The sequence below is a fragment of the Marmota monax genome, unplaced genomic scaffold, assembly GCF_021218885.2.
Source record: "Marmota monax isolate L192 unplaced genomic scaffold, Marmota_monax_Labrador192_F-V1.1 WCK01_AAM20220418_F8-fsc00215, whole genome shotgun sequence".
In the NCBI taxonomy this organism is placed as follows: domain Eukaryota; kingdom Metazoa; phylum Chordata; class Mammalia; order Rodentia; family Sciuridae; genus Marmota; species Marmota monax.
Genome location: NW_026695214.1, coordinates 2,597,228 through 2,612,975, shown reverse-complemented (window position 1 = coordinate 2,612,975; position 15,748 = coordinate 2,597,228). Strand labels below are relative to the sequence as shown.

The 15,748-nt window shown below is 59.0% G+C and overlaps 2 protein-coding genes and 1 long non-coding RNA gene across 13 annotated transcripts; 1 reads left to right on the top strand and 2 right to left on the bottom strand.

The window, feature by feature from the left end:
- Nucleotides 1–316: 316 nt before the first annotated feature.
- On the bottom strand, nt 317–1,804 carry LOC124084023 (uncharacterized). Of its 2 annotated transcripts, XR_006849007.2 has the most exons (3): nt 1,651–1,804; nt 1,205–1,420; nt 317–640 (listed from the first exon to the last, which is right to left on the bottom strand). It is a non-coding gene; the product is annotated as an uncharacterized LOC124084023 (long non-coding RNA). The 2 variants fall into 2 exon arrangements; XR_009225589.1 differs by lacking the exon at nt 1,651–1,804 and having other exon boundaries at nt 1,205–1,642.
- Nucleotides 1,805–1,885: 81 nt separating this feature from the next.
- Leng8 (leukocyte receptor cluster member 8) lies at nt 1,886–13,351 on the top strand. 10 transcript variants are annotated; one of them, XM_046430762.2, is made up of 17 exons: nt 1,886–2,032; nt 3,413–3,505; nt 4,180–4,351; nt 4,725–4,826; nt 5,562–5,672; nt 6,434–6,686; nt 6,986–7,127; nt 7,380–7,583; nt 7,816–7,884; nt 7,988–8,266; nt 8,339–8,479; nt 8,569–8,854; nt 9,363–9,464; nt 9,552–9,620; nt 9,717–9,846; nt 9,925–10,132; nt 12,072–13,351. In XM_046430762.2, the coding sequence occupies exons 2-17, from the start codon at nt 3,468–3,470 to the stop codon at nt 12,232–12,234; spliced, it is 2,469 nt and encodes an 822-aa protein (XP_046286718.1). In that variant the 5' UTR covers nt 1,886–2,032; nt 3,413–3,467; the 3' UTR covers nt 12,235–13,351. The 10 variants fall into 10 exon arrangements, with proteins under 10 accessions (XP_046286718.1, XP_046286719.1, XP_058430657.1 ...); XM_046430763.2 differs by lacking the exon at nt 7,816–7,884; XM_058574674.1 differs by lacking the exon at nt 12,072–13,351 and having other exon boundaries at nt 6,989–7,127; nt 9,925–11,843.
- Nucleotides 12,989–15,631, bottom strand: Leng9 (leukocyte receptor cluster member 9). The gene has a single exon (XM_046430817.2). The coding sequence runs from the start codon at nt 14,842–14,844 to the stop codon at nt 13,324–13,326; it is 1,521 nt and encodes a 506-aa protein (XP_046286773.1). The 5' UTR covers nt 14,845–15,631; the 3' UTR covers nt 12,989–13,323.
- Between the last annotated feature and the right edge of the window lie 117 nt (nt 15,632–15,748).

The following is a 15,748-nucleotide window of genomic DNA, read 5'->3' as shown; positions in this document are numbered from 1 at the left end:
AGGAAAAGAGAACACAGCTAGAAGTAGATTAAGTGTACGTGTGTACACACAACGGAAGACCAACTCCAAGTCCATGTGCAAGCACAATTAACAGTGCCCAGCCAGCTTGCTCTGCATCCAGGCAAAACTTCCTACCCAGACAGACCAGGGTGGGGATCCTACATGTGTGAAGGGACAGAAGTATTTTGAGAGAAATCCGATTATTTTTATGTTGTATATCCAGGTGGTGGTGTTGGGAGAAAAACTTTAATCAAGATAACAGAAGCCCAGAAGGGAAAAGATACCCTATTTGACAAATCATAGTATGAAAACAAAATGCAGTCAAAAAACAAGTTTTTAATCTGGGAAACTCTGTGTGATACATACAGCAAAGAAATACATTATTCTCAACACATGAATATCATCTGCAAAAACTTCTATAGACAACAAAAAGCTCGATTTAAAAATTAGCAACTGAAGCAGGGCGCGGTGGAGCCTATAATCCCAGTGGCTCAGGAAGCTGAGGCAGGAGGATCAAAAGTTCAAAGCCAGCCTCAGCAAAAGTGAAGTGCTAAGCAGCTCAGTGAGACCCTGTCTCTAAATAAAATACAAAATAGAGCTGGGGATGTGGGTCAGCGGTTGAGTGCCTTGAGTTCAATCCCTGGTACCAAAAGAATAAAAAAGTTAAAACAAAATTAGTAACTGAGACGAACATTCATGAAACAGAACTCCCAACACCATAAACAGGAGACGTGAAGCAACCAGCAGCTCCACTACTAGGTATGAAATTAGAAACGGGTCCTGTCCTGGGCTGCCCAGGAGCTGCAGGAAGAGCACTCCAACACACAGTCCAGAGGTTAGAACCACATCCTTTGAAAAAACGTACCCACTGATACATGAGAAAATCAAAACTGTGTAGACCCCCCCCCCCCCCCCCCCGCGCAATCCTGCTTTGGGGAATCAATTTCCAGAAAAAGCAGCACGCTCACCTAAGGATGTGCATCAGCAGCTGCTGGGGGCGACACTACTTTGACCTGCACAGCAAGGCTCTCTGAAGAAAGCACTTCTGGGGCTTCAGGGGAAGCTGGTGTCGGACAACCACAGCAGAGGGCCCAAAGGCAAGGGGGGCCCAGGATCAAGGGCCTGGCTGGCCAGGACCTTCCTGTCTTGCTACTCACCCCCCGCAGGGACCTCAGTGGCCTCTTCAAGCAAAAGGGACACTCACCTCGGGTCTGACAGGTGCTCTGGGTTAGACCCGCACACAGGGAGCGGGAAAGGCGCTCAACGCACGGAGTCCGGCTCTCGGTGCGGGGACCGCAGGGGGGACGCGGGCGGAGGACGCACGACTCAGTAGGAGCTCTGCCACTTTCCCCATAAATCTGAATAACTATTCCGACGCAAGAAGTCCGGTAAAGTCGGGGTGGCATCTGCCGTGCTAATGCTAACGACAGGACGCGAAGCCTCTAAACGGGATGGCAGGCCGCCGCGGGGCGCCCTCGCCCGGGGGGTTGCCCGGCCGCCGGGGACCCAGCCCCGACGCCCGGCGGCCGACTCCCCCGGAGCGCCGTCCCGCGCCCCCTTCCGGGTGGAGGCTGCCCCCGCACCCTTCCCCCGAGCCCATCCCCGTCTCCCGGGCTCCCACGTCACTGTGCTGTGAAGAGTCTCACAGACCTCGTCACTCCGGTCTACTCAGGGAAAACAATGGCTACCACAGGCGGAGTCAAAAAAAAAAGGCTGCGTGCCAGAGTGACGGGCCGGGAAACTCGGCCGCGATTGTTCCCTCGGGGCCACCGTCCCCGCCCAGACTTCCGGCCTGCCGGTCCCAGCCCCCTCGTGCTTGCGTAGGCGGGAGGGCGGGCTCAAGCCCACTGGTGGTGGCCATTGGCTATTCAGGGAAGGGGGCGGGGCGAAGCCGCCGCATGACGTCAGGACGCCACGGTCAAGACGTCGAAGCCAAAGAAGACAGAAGCCAGCCGGGTGGCCGAGCGTTGTCGCGGCCGTAGTGCTACCGCCTTGGGCCGCTGCTGACGAGTCCCGGGAGCGAACGGTCCTGGTTGGTGTGGGGAGCGGTGGGAGGGCGGGGACGTTTTCCCTTTGGCTCTGCGCCCCGCGCCCCTGCGGCCTTCTTGGCCGTCGGGCCAACGGACGCCGCGCGAGCGTCGGCAGGGTGTGGCGGCGGCGGGCACTGCGCTTGCGCGCCGCGGGGGTGGGGACTCGCGGAGGCCCCGCGCGCGTGCGCGTCGAATGCGGCGGCCCCAGGCCCTTTGACGGCTGCCGGGCTGCGGGCGACGTTTCCCGGGCAAAGGCGGCGTCCTTCGCCCTCGCAGCTTGCGGGACCGCCGGGTGCCACCAGCATCATCGCCGGCCTCGCGTCTGCCCCGCACTGTAGCCCGTCTCCAGACCCCAGCCCTCACCCCGATCTACCTCCTCTCCAGTGTCCCACCTGCTTCCACGCAGGTTCTGGGTCTTATTTTAATGGCTTCGCCTTTGTAAGACTTTACTCAGCTCCAGGCTCCTGTTTCCGATCCTTCAACTTCTTGTAAGACTGGGTAGTAGTCAGTTAACCCCTCCAGGAGTTCAGGCTCCGTAGTCCTTGTTTCTTTGCTTTTCTCCCGGTATTTCCCACCCGACTCTTAACGATTTTCTTAATATGTTTGGGGCCTCTTTAGTGTTCTCAAAGCATGTCCAGATCCCAACCAAGGGGATCACCCCTTCCGGCCCACGCCTACTTCTGCTTCTAGAAACCTCCAGTGCTGGTCTCTTCTCTGCCCTCAGGGCGCCTTCAGAGATCAGCCTTTAGGTGCTTCCTGACAATCTGTTTCCTTACGTTGCGGTCCCCTATGGCATCCTTAGTCTCTGCACGCTTTTCAGGGGAACTTCCAGGAATCATCTTCTCCTTTAGAAATTTCCTCCATTCTCCTGTGTTCTCCCAGGTCCAGGTGCTCCCTCTTTGCAGTGCCCTGAAAGGCTTCCCTCTTTCCAACCTTCTGAGCCTTAGGGTCTCTCAAGCTTTGCTTGTTGGAGTATTCTCCTCCTCCTGTTTCCTCTCAGGACATGTATTCTCTGGAATTCTTTTCAGATCCCCTACCCTTGGCTGAGGTCCCCCATCCCTCCTTTGGGCTTCCCCCTGCCTGTCTCAGGGTTTCCCTCACATCCCCCTTTCCTAATGTGGACTTCAGCCCTTTTTCCTTGGGGGGAACTTCCTTGTTTTCCACCTGGAGCACTCCAGAGAGGCCAGAGCCTTCCGCTCATACTCTAGCTCCTCCATTCCATACCCAGAGTCCCCCTCACATTCTTTACCCCAGTGGTTCCTTCTTTCTCAGATTCCCCTTTTCTGCCTGATTTCTCACGGGGTTCACCTACTTTTCTTGCTCATTTTATGACATGTTTCTTGCTGTTTCTTGAATCTCCCGATTCATTCTTTCTCTCATAGATAGTGAAAAAGCAGTCTGGCTCCCGAGGTCCACCCCTTATACCCCGAGGTCCAGATGGCGGCCAACGTGGGTGATCAACGTAGCACGGATTGGTTAGTGGGGTAGAGGGACAGAGGCCAGCGGGGAGGGACAATGGAAGCAAGGCTCAGGGGTGTCTCCTTGGGTGGGATCTCATACAGCCTGAGGAAAGTGGTATAGCAGTTCCTGGGGTTGGGGTAGGGCACTTCTAGCCCCAAACACAAAGGGACACTACACTCTGGGTTGTAGTGTGGCAAGGCAAGTCTTCCCCTCTGCGCCTTCATTTCAGAGAACTGTTAATTCTTCCAAGTAACTGTAGGGAGGAGGCAGCCTCTGACACTTAGTACGCAGTCATTGACCTTCTGTTAATTGCTTGGTTTTTTTTTTTTTGTTTGTTTGTTTTCCAAAAAGCCTTATAACCTGCTGATCATGAGTAGTGTTAGACAGAATCCATCGATTCATAAAACACTGAGGCCTACTAGGTACAAGGCCTATGTTAAATTCTATGATACTGGCTACCCTTTTGTTTAAAAAGCTGTGTGCAAGACCCAGATTAGGCACCTTAAGCAGATGATTGCCTTTCATCCTTCACAGAGATCCCTGAAGCAAAAGCTGGTTATACTCATAGTGTAATTAGAAAATTTAGGGAGCTTAGGTATGGGATCCAGGGCCTGTTGTTTGCCCCCTGTCATCTTGTCCAGTTGTGTGCATTGGGAAAACAAACTGATTCAATGTCCTCTCTCTGTAGGTCCTCTCAATACAGCATGGTGGCTGGCGCCAACAGAGAGAATGGCATGGACACCCCCATGCATGAGAACCCAGAGTGGGAGAAGGCCCGCCAGGCCCTGGCTAGCATCAGCAAAGCAGGAGCTGCCGGCAGCTCCAAGGCCAGCAGCAATGGGCCTGTGGCCAGTGCACAAGTGAGAAGCCACATGCCTGGGAACCCTGTGGGGTTTGCCGTGGGAGGGCCTCTGCCTGGTTTCCACCTGTAGCACTTGGATGGGGTACCCTGAGGGGGCAAAACAGGTGTTTTTCTGTTATCCACATCAGCTGAGGGGGGAAAGGTCTATTTCCTTGAGGCAGCCAGAGCCTGATGTTGCCCTGAAGAGGGAAGTCATGCTCCTGGTTCAAAGGTGCCAAGTCTGAGAGCAGAGATAAGTTCTCTTTACAGAGATGGGCTTAGTTCCCTCCTTGGCATACACCCATCAGTAAAGAGGCCCGGCTTCCTGGGAGCCATGGTGCCTATGGGCTCCTGCTACCCAGTGCTCACGGCATGGTGCTCCTGTTTTGCAGTACGTGTCTCAGGCAGAAGCCTCGGCTTTGCAGCAACAGCAGTACTACCAGTGGTACCAGCAATACAACTATGCCTACCCCTACAGCTACTACTATCCCATGGTGAGTGCCCTCTGCAGGGCAGGGCACCTCGTTGTGGGCAAGGGGGGGTTGATAGAGTGGAGAGAACAGGCATGCTGCCCGAAACCCACTAGCTCACAGCCCATGAGGCAAGCCCTGTATGGCCCTCAAGGCCTGCAGGCTCCTGCGTGCCTGGTTCTGACCTCTCCCCTCTTCGAGTTCTGCTTATTGCTGTGAAACCTTGACACGAGCACACACCAAGTCCACCCATGCTTTGCTTTGCTGTAGCTCTCTCCTCTGTGCTTTTCCTGAGAAGGTCTCTGCTTGAGAAGTGTCCTCAGAGAGCTGCTCCCTGCCAGACCATTACCTAGAGCAGGGTTCGCACCTGGGTTCCTTTTCTTTACTCTGTTTTCCTTCGTGATACTACACAGAACATGCTTCATGTCTGCACCTATCGCTGTGCATGTGTCTAGCACAGGGTTTGTTATAAAGCATGGGTTTTTGCTTTTTATTTCTTTGTCACGGGATTTAGGATTGAGTTGGCAGTGGTGTTTGTTGAATGGAGCTTGTAAGAACTGTCATAAGTGGGACATGGGATCAAAAGAGGTTTAACTTTTCCTTTGTTTCTTTGACGTATGAGGAAGGATTTGGTGTGTTTGTATAGTGGATAGAACAAGGGTGAGAGATGAGTAGAGAGGCTTAGATTGTGCACAGTTCCCAGCAGACAGGCGGACAAGGACAGCTTGCCATTAACCCTTCCTCCTGTGCCTTTGGCAGAGCATGTACCAGAGCTACGGCTCCCCCTCTCAGTATGGGATGGCCAGCTCCTATGGCTCAGCCACGCCCCAGCAGCCATCGGCACCCCAGCACCAAGGGACTCTGAACCAGGTAACACCATGCCTGGCCAGCTGCCAGGCCGGCTAGAGGAGGGATGTCAGTTTTGAGGGGCCAGCAGTAAAGAGTCTTCTGCTATTTAGGCTGTTCACCATTTCTCTTTTTTTTTTTTTTTGCTGCCACTCAACTCCTGATCTAAGAAGGAGGAGAGCAAAGCATAATTTTGAAATTAGGGTGGGTGTAGGGCTTGGGCAAGGCCAGGGGCTGCAGCATTGGAAGAGGGTGGGAGCTATTTGTCATGTGGCGCCTGTCTTTCCTTTTTCCCAACATGCGTGCACACGCCTGCACACACAGATCTGCATTCTGGCTTTGCATTTAATGTGCAGCTTGGAGGGATGGTGCATGGGAGCCAGATAAACCTTGGTTTGACTCTGGCTCTCTCACCCCCGTATGATTTCTTAGAAGCCTTGTGACTGTCATGTCTCAGTCAGCTGTTTGAGGTAGGGAGGGTTCCTGGGAATACTGGTAGTCAAATGGGTCTTAGTTGTGCGAGGTCAGAGACCAGGAGAATGGGGGCTTCCAGTGGCTGTTAATGCTGGGGACTCGCTCTTCAGAGTAGGAACACTGACAGCTGCCAGCCAACAGCTGGGGCCCTAGACACTTGCTCAGGCTCTCCCTCTTCTCAGTCTCCCAGCCGCACCAAGGGTGGTTAGTCAGAGCACTCACCCCAGGAGTCACTGGGGATGCGGACTGAGCGCTGAGTTCAGCGAGGGCCCCAGAGTGCCCTCACCTTCAGTTCCTGCTTCCTTCTGCAGCCCCCAGTCCCTGGCATGGACGAAAGCATGGCTTATCAGGCCTCTCCACAGCAGCTGCCTGCAGCCCAGCCCCCTCAGCCCTCCAACCCCCCACATGGGGCCCATTCTCTGAGTAGTGGGCCTCAGCCTGGAACAGCTCCAGCCACACAGCACAGCCAGGCGGGGCCCCCTGCAGGCCAGGCCTATGGGCCACATACCTACAGTGAGCCTACTAAGCCCAAGAAGGGCCAGCAGCTATGGAACCGCATGAAGCGTAAGTTGGCAAAGCTGTGGGAAGTCTGAGGGTGGCGGGTAGGGACCCTCCTAGAGCTCTGAGCTCCTGGGTGTGAGATGCATAGGGTGCCCCTTGTCTGGGTGTCAGGGTGGTCCTGAGGCTGGGGGGAGCTGCTCCACAACTAGGTGTGTGTGCTTTTCCTGGGCCTTTCTCTGGAGTGTGACCTCTCCAGTTCCCGAATGCCTGGTTCCTTTTGCTGTTGACACTTCTGCATTCCGGGGGAGCCCCAGGAGTGTCTGGGAGGAAGGGCCTAACCCTAGTGTCTGCCACCTTCACAGCAGCCCCTGGGACTGGAGGTCTCAAGTTCAACATTCAGAAGCGGCCCTTTGCTGTCACCAGCCAAAGCTTTGGCTCCAGTACAGAGGGCCAGCACAGCAGCTTTGGGCCCCAGCCCAATCCGGAGAAGGCCCAGAACCACAGGTGACGGTCACCTCTTTCCCATGCCTGCCTCTGTGCTGTATGCAGTCTGTGCTCTGGCAAGCTCCCTCCCAGAGGCCGTTTGCTCCTCCAGAGCGGGGAAGCTTCATTCCTGGGGTTGCCCCAAGCACTAAGTGAGGCAGGGAAGGAATACTCCGGTTGTATCTGGCTCACTTGTCAGCTGAGTGGCCACATGAGGGTCTGCTTGGGTTTCGGGTCCTCCTGGCTGAGGGTCCTGGTCTGCCTTCCCCATAGCGGGCCTTCCACCCGTGGGAACCTATCTGGGAAGCCTGACGATTGGCCCCAGGACATGAAGGAGTATGTGGAGCGATGCTTCACTGCTTGCGAGTCCGAGGAGGACAAAGACCGGACAGAAAAGCTGCTCAAGGAGGTGCTGCAGGCCCGGTTGCAGGATGGCTCAGCCTACACCATTGACTGGAGCCGGGAGCCGCTGCCTGGGTCAGTCTGGGTGGGAGGGTGGTACTGCAGGGGCAGAGCTCCCAAGTACTGGGCTGGAGACCTGGGCCCAGGAGCCAGCAGCTCCAGAGAGAAATGAGCCAGAAAGCTGCAGCCCGGGGCATGAAGTCCTGGGTTGGAGGGTGTAGTGTGGTAGTGGCCAGGAGGCCAAGGTCGGGGTCCCAGGGTGGGGAGAGCTGTGGGCTGGGGTGACATGCACTGCTTGGTGGTTAAGAGCACAGCCTGGACACAAAGAACCTTGGGCTTGCTCCCTTTCCTGCACCACGGCATCCACATGGCCTGGGTAAGTGCCTTTCCTGTGAGGTGGTGCCCTGGGCTGGGGGAGCGGTCTGTGATCTGCTGGTTGGCTGCCAGGTTGGTGATGCCCTGCCCTGCTGTATCCTCAGGCTGACCAGGGAGCCTGTGCCTGAGAGCCCCAAGAAGAAGCGGTGGGAGGCCCCTAGCAGCCTTCACCCTCCCAGGGGGGCAGGATCAGTGACCAGGGGCGGGGGTGCCCAGTCCCAGCGAGGGACGCCAGGGGCCGGGGGTGCTGGCCGAGCCCGGGGCAGCAGCTTCGCCAAGTTCGGCAACCGTAATGTCTTCATGAAGGACAACAGCTCTTCCTCCAGCACGGACTCCCGCTCCCGCTCCTCCTCTAGGTCCCCCACCCGCCACTTCCGGAGAAGGTGCGCAGCCTTGGGTTGGAGGGTGGCTGGGAAGGACTGTTCGAGGCGTGACCCGCCTGCTTCCTTGTGCAGTGACTCCCACTCGGACTCTGACAGCTCCTACTCGGGCAATGAGTGTCACCCTGTGGGCCGCAGGAACCCACCCCCCAAGGGCCGGGGAGGTCGGGGGGCCCACATGGACCGGGGCCGAGGCAGGGCGCAGCGTGGGAAGAGGTAAGGCTTTGGGTGGGGCTATGTCCCAGGCCTGGGCTTCCAGGTGGCCAGGGGTGCCTGCCTCCTTCACCCACCTGGTCTCTTCCCAGGCATGATCTAGCTCCTAGCAAGCGTAGCCGCAAAAAGATGGCAGCGCTGGAGTGTGAGGACCCAGAGCGTGAGCTGAAGAAGCAGAAGCGGGCAGCCCGCTTTCAGCACGGGCACTCCCGCCGCCTGCGCCTTGAGCCCCTGGTGCTGCAGATGAGCAGCCTGGAGAGCAGCGGGGCTGACCCTGACTGGCAGGAGCTGCAGATCGTGGGCACCTGCCCTGACATCACCAAGCACTACCTGCGTCTCACCTGCGCCCCTGACCCTTCCACCGTGCGCCCTGTGGCAGTAAGTCCCCAGCAGGGCAGGTCTGCCCCATGAAGTGCTGGCACCAGGCCTGGGGGGCCAACCCCAGGAGGGTGGCAGAGGACATGGGCCGGGCTGTGTGGGTGTGGCCCAGGCCATGGGAAGACCTCCACCCTGCGGGTCGCCACACTCGCAGATTGTTGTCCAGGAGAACTCACGGCAGACCTGTGCCTGGGCCCCTGCTGTTGAGGACTCAGCCTTGCCAGAGGATTACTTGGCCTCCCTGAGCCGTGGCCCCCTCCCTGTGCGTCAGAGAGTACAGTCTGTCCCATGCATGTAGTGAAGCTGGGTGGCCACAGGAGAAGGCACTTAGGCCCTGTGTGTGCAGGAGCCAAGGGGTGGTCTGTTTTGGCGTGTGTACGTCTTTGCTCATTTGCGGTGCAGTGGAGTCACTAGCGTGGGTTTGATGTTCTGTCGCACAAGTGGAAGGGGGATGGCCTGGACATGTCTGCGCCATCCCTTCTTGAGTTTGGATTCGATTCCCTGCTAGGTTTTGAAAAAGTCCCTGTGCATGGTGAAGTCCCACTGGAAGGAGAAGCAGGATTACGCCTTTGCCTGTGAGCAGATGAAGTCCATCCGGCAGGACTTGACGGTGAGGTGGACACTGGCAGGGACCCTGTGTAGGCTGCCCTGCCGATTCTCCCTGCCCCCTGCAACTCCTGCTCTCCCCCTGGCCCAGGTGCAAGGCATCCGCACAGAGTTCACGGTGGAGGTATATGAGACCCATGCCCGCATTGCCTTGGAGAAGGTGGGTGATTGGTGAAGGCCTACCGCTTCCTCCCTAGCAGCTAGCTGTTTGCACCTGCCTGGGCCTTACCATGCTCCTCCATGCCCCTGCCCTCAGGGTGACCACGAAGAGTTTAACCAGTGCCAGACACAGCTCAAGTCGTTGTATGCTGAGAACTTGCCAGGCAACGTGGGCGAGTTTACTGCCTACAGGATCCTCTACTACATCTTCACCAAGAACTCTGGAGGTGGGAGCGCAGCCCCAGGTGGTAGGACACCGTGCGCAGGTGGTGCCCTGCCACCTGACATGTGTGTCTTCGGCCCAGACATCACCACAGAGCTGGCGTACCTCACACGGGAGCTGAAGGCAGACCCTTGTGTGGCCCACGCGTTGGCGTTGCGGGCAGCATGGGCCCTGGGCAACTACCACCGCTTCTTCCGGCTCTACTGCCATGCACCCTGCATGTCTGGCTACCTCGTGGACAAGTTTGCAGACCGGGAGCGCAGGGCTGCCCTCAAGGCAATGATCAAAACGTACGTGGCGCTGTGCTCTCCTACCCTCTGTACTGTGGCCTTGCCAGGCCAATGCCCTCCACTCGCCCCTGGCCTTCCACTCCCATCTGCTACTCATCTCCCCACCCTCCTGTACTCACCTCATTGCTTTCCTCCTCACACCGCAGTCCTTGGCCCTCTTCTGTCTCTTCTCCACCTCTTAACTCAATACTCCCAGCTCTCTTTCCCACTCTCTGTGTCTTTCTTTCTCTCCTGTTCATGTCACCATGGACCTGGTCATCCTCACTTCTCTCCGGGTTCTTGGCACCCCTTCCAGGGCCTCTGCCCACCCATTGTACTCCTTACTTGCTCCTGGCCTAGAGATGAACTGGGGTGGGGGGTGCTGGGGGCCTCTCTTCCACTGAGACAGGCCCTGCTTCTACTCAGCTTCTTTGGGAATGCCAGACGTGTTGGAGGATAGGTGTGGTGAGGGCCAGCCACACTGGGGTGCTGCCGAAAGGCCTCGGTTGGGCAGGTCTTGCTGACAGAGTGTGTGCCTTACTCTTTTGGCCTGGGGAAGCCATGTTTGACTCATGTGTAGACTCCCTGTTCTCAGTTGGAGTTGAGATGCCCCCAGGGGACATTGGGCACCATCAGGAGACATTTCTGATTGTCACACTAAGGAGGATGCTCCTGGCGTCTGGGGGACAGAGGCCAGGGGAGGATGCTCCGCATTTTGGTGTACAGGATACCCTGCAGGCATCCAGGCCCAGTGTCAGTCTTGCCTCAGGTTGAGGAGTCCTGGTCTGGCAGCCTGAACACCAGGCAAGGTAGTCTGGCCTTCCTCACGAAGGCAACAGGGTGGCAGCTAGGATGGCTCCGAGTAAGGGGCGCACCATCAGCTTGAAGTTCAGGAAACCCATTCTGGAATCTAGTTCCAGTCAAGCCTGCGTAAGGGAGAGGCTGAGCCACAATAGGGACTGCGGGCACCATGCCAGGGATGTGGTCACTAGCTGGGGAGGGAGTCAGGGGGCAGTGGGCTGCTCAGCCCCGTGTGGCCTGATGGGCCCCTTGGTGGGCAGCCCTTGAGCTGTACTGCTGCACACGGGGTGTGATTGGCAAGTGATTGTTTCCTTATTAATTTATAGATACTCAGCCATGGCCATGGCAGCATAACCAGGAATGGCCCTTGTAGGTGGGGCTCTGGCCTATGGTTGACCTTATTCTCTCAGCGCCTTCCCCCTGTGAAGTTGGCACAGCTCTTCCTGGCAGGCAGACCTCAGAGCCATGTCCCTGCAGGGACTGGGAGGTCAGCTCAGGTGGCAGATGAGCAGGCTGTCCTGTCCTAGGGCCACAGGAAGCAGGGCTTTGCAGGCAGACCCTTTTCCAATATGTAGTGCCTCTGGCTCACTTGGTGCTGCTTCCTGTGCCTGTCAGGCAGAGTGACAGTCTGTAGAGCTCACAGGCAGCTCTGGACAGCTGTTTCCTGGCACTGTAACACATGTACAATGAGTAGTGTAGCATAATTGGAACCAAAAGTCATTATGTTAGGGGTCTGTGGATGAGTGTTGGCCAAGCACCTGTGCCCAGCTTCCGGGGGCACTCTGACCCATAGGGCAGCAGCAAGGGCTCCCCAGGTAGCACTGTTGGCCCTCCCATGCCCACGCACTACTCCCTGTCTGGCTCTTGCCCCTCAGCCAGTGGAGGAGCCAGCTGGGCCCTTCCCCTCCTGTCCCCTCTCCTTCCTGGACAGGTAAGTGAGGGCAAGGGGGGGGCACACTGGGGACTGGGGTCACCAGCCTCACCCCAGGTTCCCCCAAGCCCCAGTGGGGGGGAGGCTGGGAGGTGCAGGGGGAGCCAGCAGGGATTGTGCCGAGGAACAACACTCTGGGTGCCCGGCTGGGGGCACCCGCTCCCTGCCTGTGGGGCCCTCCCTGCCCACTCGCCCGCGGCCTCATCACTCTCTCCTCTTGTCTCGTAGCTTCCGCCCTGCGCTGCCAGTCTCCTACCTGCAGGCCGAGCTGGCCTTCGAGGGCGAGGCCGCCTGCCGGGCCTTCCTAGAGCCCCTGGGCCTGGCCTACACGGGCCCGGACAACTCCAGCATCGACTGTCGCCTCAGCCTGGCGCAGCTGCCAGCCTTCTGAGCACCCAGCGAGGATGGGGCGGGGGCAGGGGCTGGGGCCCCCAGTGCCACCTTTGCGGATTTTGTTTTTGAGCCATGGACTTGGGTTGTAAATTAATTTGTGGGGAGTGGGCTCCAGGAAGAGCCGCCATCCCTGCCCCCGTTTCCCACCGGGGAGTCTGTACAGAGATTTTTCTACATTTTTATTTTTTGCCTCAGAGGGACGGGTTGGGGAGGGGGGGGCCATGGAGGTTGGGGACATGGTCTGCAGGCTTGTCTGTCCCCTTTTCACCTCCACTAATGCTGTCTCAGTGTTTTTTCTCTCTCTCTTTCGAGCTTCTACTCCGGTACCCGACCCGGCGCGCTGGCCCATCCCATGCCGGGGGGCCAGTGGAAAGAAGACAGGCCGTCCAGCCCGCGCCCGCCTGCAGTGGGGTCACCAGCATACCAGCCCACGCCCGCTGCCTCGTCTGCCTCTTCACAGACTCTTGTTGCCCAGCCCTCTGGGGCCTCAGTGTTTTGGGGTGAGGGGAGCTGCTTAGAGACTATGCCCCGCCCTTGGCCCCTCACCCCAGAAATGCCAACGCCATCATCTCCTTCACCACCACCACCAGACCAGCGCCACCACACCGCACTGAGGACTCCGGAGGCCATCGCGGGACCTGCCGGCCGGGCCGCCTCGTCTCAAGTTGTATTAAGTTGTCTCCGTGTCCCCTCCTTCCTCGCCCCCAATGTTTCTTCTGATTTTTTTTTCCCTTTCCCTCCCCTCCTGCTCCCAGTCCTCCCTGGCTCAGCACAGGTAAACGGTCACCCTCCCTCCCTCCCGCCTTCATGGATCACCAGCTCACGTCATGTTCCCTTCTCTTTCCTTTGTGTGTGTGTTGATTTCAGTTACTTTTTCTTCTTCCTCCCCTTTTCTTTTCGGTCCTCCCTTCCTCTTCTGCCATGTAACTGGAGGATGTGCTATGAGTTTGCAAACAGCTGGACTGTCAGGCTGCTTTTTTTCCAGATGTCCCTCCTCTGCCTCCCTCCCCTCCTTCCCTTCCCCTCCCCTCCTTCATTCTTTCCTTGGAGCACTGAGCACCATTTGGAAGCTTGAGAGATACCAAAATTAAACAGAGAGAGAGCACTCCCCACAAGCACTGTCCTTTCTGCCTGGCCTGTGTCCCCCTTCACTGTGTGGCCCCAGGGGTATGTCAGCTAGGGACTGGTAGGTGCTACCTGCCTTCCCCATGCGGCACAGCCAGACTCGCCCCAGGGGCTGGCTCTGCAGCTCTTGGTCCAGGCTGAACCTGGGCTCTGGGAGGTGGACTTGGGAGCCATGGGGCACCTTGGCCAGGGTGAGGTGGGGATGTAATCCCCCCCGGGGCCACAGCACTCTCAGCCCCTCTGCCTCCAGCCTCTGGCTGAGCACGTGGGCCATGCCTTCCAGTGTGGGGGACGGTGGGGCACAAAGTACATGGTGGCTCAGGAGCACTAAGTCTTTAAACCGAAGCTGCCGGGGTGCTTGAAGCCCTGGGGCCAAGAGGGCCCGTCTCAGAGCCCCGACTGCGGCTGCCTCCTCCCCTGGGCCTGCCAGCCGCAGAAGGGCCAGTGTCAGGTGCAGGGCATGTGTGGGCACCAGGAAGGCAGCACAGGACGGGTCGACTTGGACCAGGCGCTCCTGGGCTTTGGCTACTTCTGCCTGCAGCCCCAGATCGCTCATCATGAGGGCCACGAAATGTGTAGGGCGGGGTTGGCGAGGGGCCACAGCTCTAGCTGGCCAGTCCCTTTCACCGTCCTCTGGCCAGTCCTCTACACCCCACTCCATATCCATCTCCCCAACAGACATTCCTGGGGCTGCCGGCGACTGCACCTCCCTGCTTGGTAGCATTGTGGCTCCGGGGGGCGCTATTGCCTTCAACGCCCCTATTGCCCTCTCTGTTTCTGCGAGATGCCTCCTCGGGACTGATGGTCCCGCGTCGGTGGTCCCGCTCGGCCGCGGCTCCGTGGCTGTCTCGCACTCTCTTCCGGGTTCCTCCAGGTCGGATTCCCGGAGCTCCGTCCAGTCCGGGTTTCTGCTCGCTCCCTCGGGAGCAGCCTGGCTCTCCCGCCCCGCTGGGGCCTCGCAGGTTCTCTCGTGGTCCGGGGTCTCCTGTGCGTCCTCGCCATCAAGTGCGTCCAGGATGGTGGGGCCCCGGCCGGCCGCTGATCCCGAGCCGAAGACGAGGTCGGTGCGCGAGGCGCGGTCCCACACCAGGCGGCCGCGGAAGCGGAAGTAGCGCACGCGGTGCTGCGGCACGGCCAGCACGCCCGGCCCCAGCGCCGCCAGCGGCTCGTCCCAGCAGAAGGCGCTGAAGGGCTCCTCGCGCACACCCAGGAAGCGGTCGACGTAGCCCACCGAGAAGTCGGCGGGGTCGAGGCGCGGGTCCCAGCGGATGCGCTGGATGACTGCCGCGGCAGTGCGCAGCGGCGGCTTCTTGGTCCCCGTCTCCGGCTGTGCCCCGCGGCCAGGCGGCGCCTGGGCGCCGGGGTGCGGCTGGCGGCAGCGGGCGCCGAAGCGACAGCGGCCCTCCAGAAAGAAGCGGCAAGCTGGCGGGGATGCGGGGTCCTCGCTGGCGCCCTCCGGCAGCAGTCCTGGCTGCCCGGCCATCACCGTGGGTGCTGAGGTCTCAAGGGATCCCTGCTGGCACGGCGCCGCGCTGGAGTTTGGCTCTAGCCGCTGGCGACCGCACCACACCCGGTACCTTAGCCCCCGTTGTCCCGGGCACCTAGTCCTTCTGATTTACAGAGCTCCGCCCCCAGTTGGTTGATCAGCATGTCCCCGCCCCCTGGGAGGTTTTGGAGGGACTGCCCCCCCCCCCCAGGGTGATTTACACTTGCCTCCCGTCTGGGGTTCCGTAAGCCTCGCGGCCCCGCCCCTAGGCCAGCGGTGGACACCCCTACTCCGACCCCCTGTGCCTCAGAGCCGGCCGGAGGGAGCCTGGCCCCACCCGCAGTTCAGCATTCGCAGGTGCAGTCTTGCGCCTCTGGGAACTCAAAGGTCCCCAGACGCCTACAGGCTCAGGCTGAACTTTGTGCCCAGACTTGGGCGACCCATCATTTGAGGACTTGGCCCTCTGCACCGGAACCACGCCCCTTGAGGCTCCAAAGGGGTTCCCAGTTGTTTCCCTCTGCGACCACTCCCAGAATAAATGGTGGCCCCACCCTGTCGGGGCCACCCGAGACGCTCGGGGCAAGGCCGCAGTGGCTGCCAGGCCTCGGTATTCTGCAGCCTCGCCGGGGCTGCGTCTGAGGCCCGGCACCTAGACCCGGGGGCAGTGTTTCTCGGTCAACAGTTGATGAATGAAAGAGGCAGTAGGAGCGGCCGGTTCGCGCCCGGCTCCCTAAGGCCAGGAACGGCCTGGCCACGCCTCGGGGGCCCTTAAAGGAGCCGCATCTCACCATTACTTGCCAATCATCGACCTAGTCTGGATGACAAGCACAACTCTCAAGTACTGGGGCCCCACAGTCTTTTCTTCTCCTCTCCCCTTACCCGCCAAAGTGAACAGACAGAG

Bases quoted from the DNA above. Each gene is read 5' to 3' on its own strand.
- Leng9 (XM_046430817.2), bottom strand. From the start codon at position 14,844: ATGGCCGGGCAGCCAGGACTGCTGCCGGAGGGCGCCAGCGAGGACCCC.
- Leng8 (XM_058574672.1), top strand. From the start codon at position 3,468: ATGGCGGCCAACGTGGGTGATCAACGTAGCACGGATTG. The intron at 4,352-4,724 runs GTGAGAAGCCAC...CCTGTTTTGCAG, and splicing joins GGCCTGTGGCCAGTGCACAA to TACGTGTCTCAGGCAGAAGC. The intron at 7,584-7,815 runs GTCAGTCTGGGT...TTGGTGGTTAAG, and splicing joins AGCCGGGAGCCGCTGCCTGG to AGCACAGCCTGGACACAAAG.